The sequence below is a fragment of the Fukomys damarensis genome, unplaced genomic scaffold (genome assembly GCF_012274545.1).
Source record: "Fukomys damarensis isolate Sample0158 unplaced genomic scaffold, DMR_v1.0_HiC HiC_scaffold_23, whole genome shotgun sequence".
Lineage (NCBI taxonomy): Eukaryota > Metazoa > Chordata > Mammalia > Rodentia > Bathyergidae > Fukomys > Fukomys damarensis.
In genome coordinates this window covers 37,609,002-37,621,635 of record NW_022900935.1, presented here as the reverse complement: position 1 = coordinate 37,621,635, position 12,634 = coordinate 37,609,002, and the positions used below count along the sequence as shown (strand labels likewise).

At 46.4% G+C, this 12,634-nt stretch overlaps 1 protein-coding gene across 4 annotated transcripts in view; it reads left to right on the top strand.

Annotated features, from left to right (window-relative positions):
• Positions 1-418: 418 nt before the first annotated feature.
• The window catches only part of CUNH1orf158 (chromosome unknown C1orf158 homolog), a 14,267-nt gene continuing 2,051 nt past the window's right edge, over positions 419-12,634 (top strand). Inside the window, exons 1-5 of one of the 4 annotated variants that reach the window (XR_781010.3) lie at positions 419-521; positions 891-985; positions 5,237-5,350; positions 10,568-10,745; positions 11,413-11,731. Coding sequence is in view for 3 of the 4 variants with exons in the window: in XM_010628181.1 (XP_010626483.1) it covers positions 503-521; positions 891-985; positions 5,237-5,350; positions 10,568-10,745; positions 11,413-11,594 (588 nt within the window). In the remaining variant the exon portion in view is untranslated. Of the gene's footprint in view, positions 522-686; positions 986-5,236; positions 5,351-10,567; positions 10,746-11,412; positions 11,812-12,634 lie in introns of those variants that run through there. The other 3 variants (XM_010628181.1, XM_010628184.1, XM_019208023.2) reach the window with 3 other exon arrangements.

The following is a 12,634-nucleotide window of genomic DNA, read 5'->3' as shown; positions in this document are numbered from 1 at the left end:
ACTGCTGTCCCCTGCCATGCTAGATGAATCCATTCAAGCCTGGTCCTTTACAACAATATTTGAAACAAGAGTGAGCCATGGCGTCTCTTGCGGTGAAATGTGACTGGTGGTCGTACTGCAACCGCTTATCTAGGAAATCTGAGGTTAGGGCTGACAAGGTACTCATTTTCACCACCGACAAAGTGGAAACAAAGGGAATCCAGTGATTTAAACTTTGAGTAAGAGTATACTGAAATCCCAGATGTCTCATCTAGCAGCAGGGTGACGTTAGGCAGCAGCTTAATCTCTGCTTCAGTGGTCTCATCTGCTACATGGCTACAACAATGGCACCTGTTTCAGAAGGTTGCCATGAGGGAACTCGGGTAGAAATCTTAGAATGGGCCTTTTACATCAGCACTCATTACGTCGTAGTAGAATTCAAGCTCACCACCACCCTCACAACAAAGAAAGAATTCAACTCACCTCAACTGTAAAAATGCAGCAAGAGTGATGCCCATTTGAGATGAAAACACAGAAACCAGGTCCTTTCACTACTGCTTTTGTAGTGGTGGTTGTTGGTCTGCTTTAGTTTTGTGGGGTCAGTTTACGCCTGAAGAATCAGCTGTGCTCTTAGGGAGAGTGTTTATACGCAGCCGCTGTCGCCGTGGAGACAGTCAACAGAGAGACTCCCCGGTCAGATTACTCTCTTCCTGGAGGTTACAAGAGAACTCTCAGGGCTTATTTATTCTCTGACGTGAGAAGAGTGCCATCTACCACTACCAAGTCAATAGGGTGACTGGGAAGAAAAGCAAGGCGCTTTAAGTCGAGCAACTTCATAGCTCTTCTCCTCTCGCAGGAACCTGTCCAGGCACAGGAACTTGGGACAATCCGTAGCATGTTTTTCACTATAGGGAATCCACAGTCGTTCTCAACTCCAAGCTGGCAGATTGAGAAGAAGTATTCAACTAGTGTGCTTACTGGCAACTGGGTGGAAGAAAGGAGAAAGGTAAGGAGGAAGAGAGGGTGAACCAAGGGCTCAGCAGGAAAACGGACAGAGGTAGGAGTAGAGCTCATTGTTCTTTTCTTGTCTTTCTTTCTTTCAACCTAGGGTCTTCACACATCCTCACCTCTTTACTAAAACATTTTTGTGAGACAAGTTTCACCAACTTGCTGAGTTGTCCTGGCTGGACTGTGATATGGGATCTTTCTGACTAGGTCTCCCAGAGTGCTGGAATTACAGGGATGCATCACTACCTCCCCCGCATCCTGTTTCATTCCTACTTGGGGACTTTGTGCTCTACATAAGGCACATTGAAGTAATCGTCCAGGTCCTTACTCTATTTAGTACCATAGAGGAAGTGTCAGTATGGTTCTCTTTCTCAGTACTATTCCCAATGGAATGTTTCTAGGCATATGGCTATTCCCTGTCCCAGTTCTTTTATGCCTTTATTTGAAGACCATCTCCATTCTCCCTGGCCTATCCCTTCCCAGAATGGGGCACCTCCTGAGGAAGGTGTAGGACTCCCTGATGTCCAAGGATGTGCTGCTGTTCTCTAGCCCTTGCTTCATAATCTTGCTTGAATATTTCGCTTTTTACTTTCAAAACAGACATCAGAAAACGAAAAGATATCCCCTGTTCCTTGATAGGCAAAACCAAAATAGAAAAATGCTCATATGTACAAAACTAAGATGCAGATTTAATCAGCCATGGTGGCGTATGCCTGTAATCCCAGCACTTGGAAGGCTGAGCAGGAGGATCACTGTGAGCTCAAGGACAGAATAGCCTATATAGTGAGTTCAGGGCCAGCTTGAATTCCAAAGCAAGACCCTATCTCAAAAAGCCAAAACCAAAACAAAACTGACATACAGATTTAATGCAATCCCAATCAAAATGCCAACAGTTCTCTGAGAAGTAGAAAAAAATTTATGAGCAATTACAGGCATGGAGGCGCATGCCTATAAACTCGGCACTCAGCAGGCTGAGGCAGGAGGATTGTCATGGGTCTGAGGTCACTCACTATGAGCTACATAGTGAATTCAAGGTCAACCTGAAGTACAAAGTGAGACCCTATCTCAAAGAAAAAAAAGAAACCCTAAAATTCATATGAAACCAGAAGAGATCTAGAATAGCGAAAGCAATCCAAGATAACAAGAGCAAAGTAGGAGGCATCACAACCTTGGATTTCAAGTTATATTGCAACGGTACAGTGAAACTAACTAGATAATAGGAAATAGGGAGGTAAATCTTTGACAAAAAGGGACAAAAAGATAGAGGGAGTGAAAGGGAGAGGGAGGTTAAGGAATGAAAATAATTAAGATGAGTTATGCACATGTAATCCCTATGTACTACAAAGATGTACCAATAAAAAATAAAAGTATATAAGATAGGGATGATGACAGTCCTTTCATGTCCTGAAAAACAAACAAACAAAATGCAGAATAGGCTCTTGGTGTTCCCTTGTGCTTTATCTTTGGAAAATACTTTGCTTCAATGGGTCTCGTCAAAATTAAACATCTTTATTTGTGCCCAGCAAGACTTAACCCCTTAAAGTTTTGCAGGGACATCTAGACATCATTATGCCTTCTTGGGAAATGGGTAAGAAAAGGGGAGAAGATAGACTCGGCAGCCTTGGTGTGAGGAAGAGTACAAAAGGTTGGCAGTAATGTCTGAGAACCAGACTGTTTTGGTGGGCATCGCCTCTCGGGCCTATGGTCATCTTTAACTCCAGTTGCACTTGGCCTTGCTGGGGGAGTGGGTAGGTGAAAAGGAAGTTCCAAGGGTCAGAAGGCCTGGCTGAACAATGGATTCGGATGCCTTTGGGTGGTGCAGTACTCAGGGATATTATGAGCTGGTCTTATCCAAAGAGAAGATTGCATGTGGAATAGAAGTGGAGTGATGTTAAAATGATGACGGGCTAAGAAGTTTTTGACCTATTTCCCTATGGGCACATTTTTTAAATGGCTAAAATGTTACAGGAGTTTTGAAAACAGTCCAAAGTCTGTGGCAACCAATTGATTGTTCAATAAAGCTAAGGCCACATTCAAAATGACAGAAATTTCGAGGGAGGGATTATTTGTGCCATCCTCATCCCCTCCTCAGCAAAGCATAGCAGAGTCTTCAATGTGAGGAATGTGGCAGGCCGGGTCCTAGTCCCTTCCCTTAAAGCCAAAGGAGAAGGGGCAGTTCTAACCTCTCTGGGCTGCCTAAGAAGATGGTCTCTAATTCTCCCACCCTGGAGCTCAGATGGGATAAATGTGGCAGGGCTCAGATACCAGGGTAGGAAGAGTCATGGACAGCAGGGGCAGGCACAGCTAGTGAAAGGCAACAGGGGACTACAGATCTATAAATGTCTGGGGTAAAAGATTAAAGATGGTCGGATATAGAAACACTGAGGCCCACAAAAAGAAGCAGCGGTAAGACTTGTGAAATATTAAGACAATTGAAAGGAGACATGTGTAAGGGAAACCTGGAAAAGCACACATCCTTAGGCAAGAAGTAAGGCCTGAGAATATTTTTAATGGTCATGATGGGTTGACTCTTACTTAGACTTAGAACATGACCTGCTCACTAGAAAAGATCTTTCCTTGCACAGATCCACTGTACAGAGACTGGGAGAGTTGGTGGATTCCCTCCCTCCAAATGCTTAACTTTCAACCTCAGAAAATTTAGCAGGCATATAAAGAAACAGGAAACCATGGTTCAGCCAAGGGAATACAATATAGAAACTCTCTCTCTCTCTCATATCACAAACATGAAATTGCTAGAGAAAAAGCTTTAAGACAACTGTCTTCAGTTTGCATAAAAATGAAGGGAAGCACATTCAAAAGGCTAAAGTGAAACAAGAAAATAATATTTGAACAAAGTGAGAATACAAGAAAAAGAGATCAATGACACTTTAAGACTGAGAAATATAACATTGAACTAAAAAATGCAACAGAGGAGTTCAACAGAAAATTGGCAAAGGCAGAATAAAGAATCAGCAAATGAAAAACAGTGAACAAAGCTTAAGGAACTTGTGGGTCACCATCAAATACATTAAAAGAATTCCAGGGGGAGAAGAGAGCTAAAGGGGCAAAGGGACTGTGTGACAATATAATGGCTGAAAACTTCCCATATTTAAGTAGCTGTATAAATCAAAGACAGCAAGCAAACTCTAAGTAGGATACATGTAAAGAAATGCACCTTGACACACATTATAATCAAACCACTGGAAACCAGAGAATCCTCAAAGCACACAGAGAAAAGTAGCCCGTCACATAAAATGAATCTGCAATAGGATTATCAGTATATTTTGAGCAGAAAATTTGGGAGCTGGAAGTTAATGGGATGATAGATTTTTAAATACTAGGAAAAAAATTGTCAACTAGGAATTCTAGATCCCACAAAACTGTTCTAAATGAGGAAGAAATTATGACATTGCCAGATAAATGAAGGTTGAAGGAATTCATCACAAGCAGACTTGCTTTACAAGATAGACAAAGTGGCATCTTTAAGTGCAAATGAAAAGATGTTAGCAACCCACAGCCATAGGATATCAGAGCTTCAAGTTATCTGAAGAAAAAATGTGCAAAATCAAAGGGAAAAATAGATACCTGAACAATAATAGTAATATTTTTTAATATCAGGTAGAACAGCCAAATAGAAGGCCGGTATAAAAGTAGGACACTTGGACAACACGGTGGACCATTTGGAGCTCATGGATGGATGTGCATGGACGACCCCTCCACCTGCCAATAGTAGAATGTACATTTTTCTCAAGTGCGATAGGGGGACAGAAGTTCCGAAATTTGGATGAGAAAATGGAGTAGATGGGTAAGGGGGATGGTTGAACAACGTGGATAAACGTAATGCTCTGAACTGTCCCTGATCTTGATTAAAGGCTGTAAACATTCAACATTACACCATGTTAAATTTTTAGAAAACATGATGTAGTGAAAAAAGAGATAGAGTGTGTGGAGTTGGGAAGAGTGAAGAACAATGAAGAAAAGGTAAAGGAAGAGACAGGTAAGAAGGTGAGAAAGGAAGCAGGCAAGGGCAATGAGAAGGTGGCCAGAGAGTCAGAAGCAGCTTCTCAGGACGCAGACGGTTGGCTACCAGCCCCGGAGCCTTTCTTTCCTCAGTCCTGCAGGATACCCGGTTTCTATTCACTCTTTGTCTGCCAATCTTTTGATGACCCAGAAAGTGAGGGTCAGACAGAGCGGAAGGTGGAGAAAAGTGGCATCTCAGAGGTTCTCCTGAATATTTTGTCTTTTTCAGTTCACCAGAGATACTGAGAAGGTCCCTCAGAGCATTCACAGAAAGGAGTATGTCCCCTTTCCAGGCCACAGGCCAGACCAGATTTCCAGGTGGTATGGGAAGAGGAGAGTCGAGGTATGTAAGACTCATGGGCTCCCCTCAGAGTCCATGAGACATAAGCCAAATTCTTGCAGGATCAGTACCTTCTGGGCAAACAGGAGCGGTTTCCTGAACACCCTCCCAACAGGGCTTCCGGTGGTATTACCCTATCACCACCTGTGTGAGTAGGTGGTGTTTAATCTGAGGCTGTTAACAGCCCTGTATAGCAAAGGGGTTGATAGTTAGTGAAAGAACAGAATAAAGGCCTCCTTAGGCTTTATTAAAGACATTCATAGAAAATCTTACTACAAGTGACTTTTGCCTGTGCAGTTAGATTCACATGATTAAAAGGACAAAGGTAGAAAAAGAGAGAGAGAAACCAGTCCTGGAAAGGCACTGGGTAGAGCAATTAACCTATGAATTTACCTGAGAAAGAGCTGGTAGACAAAGCACAGAGGAAGCCAGAAACACAGAAGCCAGGCGAATCACCCTCTCCACTGCCCACCCCCAAGAAAATGCAAGGTTCTCCAGAATTTGAAGAATGAGTCCCAGGAACAATGGAGATTAAGATTCGGAAGATATTTACTGATAGGAAAGCTCCTGAGGGGCAGAAGGGGGCCTAAGTGGGTAGCTCAGGGACCCTACTTTAAACAGAGGCGTTTTATAGGGTGAAACCTGTGTGGGTACAATGCGGGCCCCAGCCGTGATCATGCCATAAGGTTACAGTACAGTCACGTAGGTAATGTGATCCAATTGGGACACGGGTCACGTAGCAAGCGTGGCTGGAAAGTGTTGTGCCCAGATCATGATATCCCAAAGATCACCAAGGAGTGGGGTCTGATGTAATCACATGAGGGGTTTATTGCAAGCTCGAGCCTGGACTCCCGGACCTCACCAATGCAGCGGTTCCATACCGAGAGCCCTGAACTGGATTTCAAACAGGCTTTTTATCAGCAAAGGAAGCAGAACTAGGGACTTTCTAGACAGGTCAATGTCTGATTGGTTAACATTGGGTAAAGGCAGATGTGTTTCTATTCTATTGGCCAGGGCCAGATGTCCCTCCCTGCCCCAACCACAAGTTCCTGCAAGATTAACAGATGCAGCGGTTCCATACCGAGAGCCCTGAACTGGATTTCAAACAGGCTTTTTATCAGCAAAGGAAGCAGAACTAGGGACTTTCTAGACAGGTCAATGTCTGATTGGTTAACATTGGGTAAAGGCAGATGTGTTTCTATTCTATTGGCCAGGGCCAGATGTCCCTCCCTGCCCCAACCACAAGTTCCTGCAAGATTAACAGAGAAGGACACCTGGTTATAGTTTACGAGAACTGTCTTGGGTTTTTCTGTGAACTGGGTCAGAAGGGCACTCTGAGGCTTTTTCAGTAACTGGGTGGTCGCCTGACCACAAAATGGAGTCATTTTTTCAAAACTGAGTCAGTTTGGTCTCTACAGAAAGAACAAAGGTTCTCCCAGGAAATGGTGGGTCCAGAGGTCTCTGGTAGCCCACCTGGGTGGCCAATGTTTATCTAGATCTCATTAGGCCCAGTGTTACTTCTTTGAGGAATTAGCCAGGTCTGCTCATCTTGTCTTTATCTTGAGGTCTGGTTTCCAGCCCATGTGTATTCAGACACTGCTGTGCTGTGTTTCACCTTTGTCCTAATCCTCTTGTGGACCTGGCTCTGACTGCCTGCATTTCTACCTCGCTCATCTATCTATAATACTGGGTCACTCATCTGGAAGACACCTTTTTAAATGTGCCCAACTCTGGTTCACAAGGACACCTGGTTATAGTTTACGAGAACTGTCTTGGGTTTTTCTGTGAACTGGGTCAGAAGGGCACTCTGAGGCTTTTTCAGTAACTGGGTGGTCGCCTGACCACAAAATGGAGTCATTTTTTCAAAACTGAGTCAGTTTGGTCTCTACAGAAAGAACAAAGGTTCTCCCAGGAAATGGTGGGTCCAGAGGTCTCTGGTAGCCCACCTGGGTGGCCAATGTTTATCTAGATCTCATTAGGCCCAGTGTTACTTCTTTGAGGAATTAGCCAGGTCTGCTCATCTTGTCTTTATCTTGAGGTCTGGTTTCCAGCCCATGTGTATTCAGACACTGCTGTGCTGTGTTTCACCTTTGTCCTAATCCTCTTGTGGACCTGGCTCTGACTGCCTGCATTTCTACCTCGCTCATCTATCTATAATACTGGGTCACTCATCTGGAAGACACCTTTTTAAATGTGCCCAACTCTGGTTCACATGTCTCTCACTTCTCTGAGCAGCTGCCCTCAGCTGTTGAGTGTTTCCTATATCTCTAATAAATCCTTCTCCTGTCTCTTATACTGATACATCCTGAAAATTCATTTGCTGGGAAGAGTCAGTGAACATGTAAACTTATTCTACAAAAAGGATGGGTTAAATTCTTGTTCCAGCCTCAAAGGTGCCCAGACCCAACCAGGTGATATTTCCAGGAACAGCAGGTGGCATTCCTCCTCCTCTTGGCCTCCGGCCAGATGTGCCCCAGGAGAGTGAGCTTAAGGATGCCCACCTACTGGGCACAGTTGTGCTCCAATCCATCACACTCCAGAGAACCCTGAGAGGCTTCTTTCACCAGCCTGTTGCTCTCAGAGGCACCTCTGTCCCCCTTCTCTGCTCTACTGACGCAACACTCACTGAATCTCAGCATAGTGGCAGAGCTGCACCTGGTGAATTGGTAGGGACCTGTCAGAATCTCAGCATTTTACAGATGGAAAGCACCCAAGGAGGTATTTAGCTAAGTACCCAGAGGGGATGAATATTTCTTCCAAAGATTTATGGCTTATTGGTAAGGAAAGAAGTAGGCTGTGCCTCCAAATAAGGCAAGGCATGTCTCAGATGCCAGGAAGGACTGTCCTTGCATTCAGGGAGCCATGTCAACACTAACAGGGTCAGGCTCTAGGCTCTGCGCTGGGTCCCTGGAATGCACAGTCATAGCTGAACCACAAAGACACATCTGCGTGCGGTGCTATAGCTTTGTTCTCATACCTTAGAGCACGAAGTAGCTTTTCTTAAACATCTTTGGACCTATTACATACCCCAAGACAGAGTTTAACATAGTCTGATTGAAATTAAAAAGCCTCCACTTCTAACGCAAGGAAGTAGAACTGAACAATGGGTACTCCTTCCTGAGGATTCTGGTCCAACTGCCTGTTCTGTGCCAGGTGCTAGCTTTTCGCCGCCCCCATGTGGTTGCTTCAACTCCATCAGCTCTTCTTCCTCCTGACTCCTCCTAGAACAACTTCCTTCTCCATCACTCTTCTCCATTCTTAGGCGGATGCTGTGTCTGTTCTCCAAATTGCCCTTGGATAGCAGGGTTGTCATTACCCTGAGGGGAGCCTTCTCTTCAGGAAGTGTTCCTTTGGGCAGGTGTCCCAATCATATTTTTATTTCATTTTATTTATCCATGTACTTGTTTGGGTTTTCAGTTTGTGGATGGGGCCCTTGTGACGAGCTACAGTGACAGACCTTTTCATTTTTTATTTTGAGACAGGATCTCATTACGTTGCCCATGTGGAACTAGAACTTGTGATCCTCCTGCCTCAGCCTTCCCCAGTCCTGGAATTACAGGCTTGTGCTGCCACATCCAGCTTTAACTTTATTTTTAATTTTCTAAATTCTATGAAGCTTTGATGTCTCAGGGACCTTGCTGATCTGTCTCACTGTTAGGTAATTCCTAGGGATAGTCAACAACTTGCTTCTGAGTGAGTGCACCATTCGTATGCAAACCAATGATCCCTAAATCCATACCCTAAATACTTCTTTATCTAAGGCTCTCAATAGGCCACTGTTTCCTGTCTTCTAAATCACCTTGTTACTGGATAGCTAGAGACTCTACACCCTGGAGCCCTCTGAAATTATCCAAACCCTGCAACTATAAACTTGTTCAAATTTGCCTGCCCTGTCCTGGCCTATTCCTCTGCATGTTAACTGCAGCGAAGGTTCTGGGCCCCACCTGCCAACTCCTGATTAGCCTGTGCTGCACCCTGTGGCCCCTGGGCATCCTGTGTGACCCTCTCCTGGAAAACCGGAAGTGAGACATTTCTCTCCAGGGTGCTGGTCTCCCTGTCTGCCACTTTATCACACATGATTATAGCAAACACCCCAGTCACACAATCAGGACATCAGAGCCACAACCAGAACAAGAAACATCAGGAAGATCCCTCCTGCCTTCTCTTCTTTCCTTGCTCTGATGCCCCCAGGCAAGGGGCTTCCCTCTGCTGGTTGGAAACTCTGCCACTCACTTTCCTAACATTGGGACACCTAGCGATGTAGGCTGGGGGTGGGGTGGGGCTGTTTTACGTCTGTGACTTTCCCTGGTATCTCCCCCCTGTCATTGCCATCTGAGTTGTTCACATACCTGCCCCTTGCAGTCAGCAGGCAGTGTGTACCAGACCCTGGCAGACACAGACACCCCCTCCCCGGTCTGGTCCAGACAAGAGGACAGCAGTGGAAATGCACGCTGCCCTCCTCTGGAAATCAGCCTGCTTCCCTGGGATTCCCTTCCAGGCCAAGAAGATTTCCTTAGGAAAAGGACAAATACCCCTAGGCTTTCTTCCCCGCATAAATAACTGCTCACCAAAGAACTTGCTCCCTTGCTTTCCAGCAGAGGGAGCTATACGTTCTGCACAACAGAAGGGAACCTGTGAAGCGTTCTCTGGTTCCTCCCACGGTCACTGACTGACGTATAAAGCACGGATGCCAGGCTGGTGTTCAGTGTCTTTCACTTGCTTTGGCAAAAGGTGCTTGGGTGGATGAGACTGGAGGCAAATCCAGGGGTGTCACTGAGGCTCACAAATCGTTAGCCCTGTGAGTGCCTCTGCCTCTCCTGTTCAGCCAAATGTCCTTTTATTCCAATTTGTCGCCATAGCATATTCTGGGGATGAAAAACATAAAGCAAAAGTCTGGCCTAGGCTGGGGACTGGACGTACAGAGAAGTGGCAGCAGCTGGCTGGGGCTTGAGTTTGGAGGTGGCCTGCTTCCGAGGGATACAAACACTTACGCCTCCCTTCTGGGGGCCCTGCGAAGAGCTGCCAGCCTCTGACTTTCTTCCATCGTGCCTTTCACCTGCAGCCACCCCTGAATCACACCCTAACCACCCCCTAATCTAGCGAGGGCCTCCTCTCTATTGGGACGACAGCCCTGGGGTTTCCTGGTATGGGAAGGAGGCCTCCTGCCATCAGCACCCCCGCCCCATGTCCCATCATCTCTCTCTGTGTCTGTCCTTCTAGGGCCTCCCATACAAACACCTCATCACCCACCACCAGGAGCCCGCGCATCGCTATCTGATCAGCACCTATGACGACCATTACAACCGGCACAATTATAACCCGGACTTGCCCGCCCTCCGCACCTGGAGTAGACAGAAATTGCTGTGGCTGCCAGAGAAGTCTGACTTCCCCCTTCTTGGTACTTTTGTGCTTCAGGATCTCCCTTGTTGGTTTGTAAGGGGGCCTTGTCAATGCATAAGGCCGAGGTGAGCCCACCTCGTGTGGAAGAACCAACACGAGGGACAGTGTGCCTCCGGGAGAGCTGTGGAAGGAGATTATAAGGGAGTGAATGAGTCTTGTTTCTACGCGGGGACACCATCTGCCTCTCCCCTCGACCCCAGGCAGGATATTGCAGTGACCCCTCCCCTAGACCAGGTACACTCACCTGGAGCACAGGTGGCAGATGGCAGCCTCCCCACATTGGCTGGATGGACAGAGACTGGGCAGCTCTCAGGCGTCCTTCCTTGGTGTGGGACCTGGGGAAGAGGTGGTGTCAAGCACGGAGAAATCCTGGCTTCTGAGTTGACATTCGAGTGGAGAGGCAGATGACAACATTCCCAAATAACATGGCTTAAGACTGAGTAAATAAGATCATTTCAGAGACAGGGGATGCAGAAAGGAAACCTACTGGTTTTCCTAAATAGGGAGTGAGGTGGGTTATTTGTGAACCTCTTGTGGGTCCTGCCAGCCTATGCTCCGTTAGAGCAGCCTGGGGAATCCTGCAGGGCCCCACCACCTGTTCTCATGCCCCATCTGTACAAGATTCTTCAAAACTCCACGATACCCAAAAGTGTTTCTTCTTGCAGCTCCCCCTACAAACTATGGGCTCTATGAACAGCTGAAGCAGAAGTGGCTCACATCCAAGCCTGGCCCGAGAGAAAGCATTTATACATCGTCCTACCCCAGGCCACTGGTGTGCACAATGTCCACGCGGGAATATGCCATCCCGGTCCCTCCTCCTCGCCTGCATCCTGTCCCACACTTCTGAGAACTGCAAGCCCACCAACAGCTCAGCCAGAAACACCTGGAAACTCGCAGCATCACCGGGCTTGCCTGACAGCAAGCAGTTGCAGACAAACCCAGAATATTAAGTCTGGCCCACTGGAGGGTCCCTGAGAATCATGGGTTAGGTTTTATGGTACTGTCACCTCCAAACCCAAGGGTTCCTTCTTTCCACCCTTTCATTAAAGCTTTTTGACACTGTCTCAGGGCCATGCACATGCAGATGACAGGCTTGCATTGTTCAAGAAAACCAGAAGAAGACGAATCTCATTGCTCAGGAAGGGAAACTGAGGCTAGGATGGTAATGGATTCCCTTCTGTTCTCACACTGAATATGTGCTCTCAAGAAGTGTCTGGTACAATGGGAGAAATGGAGCTGCTGTGAGACACATCACAAAAACTCCAGGAAATAGTGAAAGAGCTTTTGATAGGAGATGAAGAAGCAGGAGGACCGCTCATCCAGGGTTGTCTAGGCTGGGAAGATAAGCACTGGCTGAGGAAGGGAGAACACAGGGCATCGCCTCTGTACCTGTGAGCTCTGTAGTGCTTTCAGGGATCTGGGAGGGGAGAGCCTGCTTGTAGGTTTGGGGATGGGGTTGGTGCTCCTCATGAGTTCAGGTGGACAACTCAGGCATGACCACCTTCACCCAGAATGGAAATCCCTCCAGCATGGTGGCCAGTCTTGGGTTGAGAATGGTGTGTCTATAATCTGTCCTCTTTGACTTTCAGAATTTAATAGTTACAGGCTAGGATTTCTTTGAAAAACCTTTCTCCACCATTATGCCTCTACCCAATTTGCTTAAATCTTCTGTATGAGCACAGTGCCTGGTATAAGAAGATGGGGCTGAACAGTCAGTAGCTGAGTGTGTGGATGACCTCATATCTCTTTTAGGAATCCACTCTGGACCATTGCCCTATGTCCTGATTCTGTCTCACTGTTCTCCATCAACTTCCACTCCAAGTGGGCGTCCACGCCCAGGCCCTGGCCAATCCTGGTCCCAGAAATCTTTTTTTTTTTTTTTTTTTT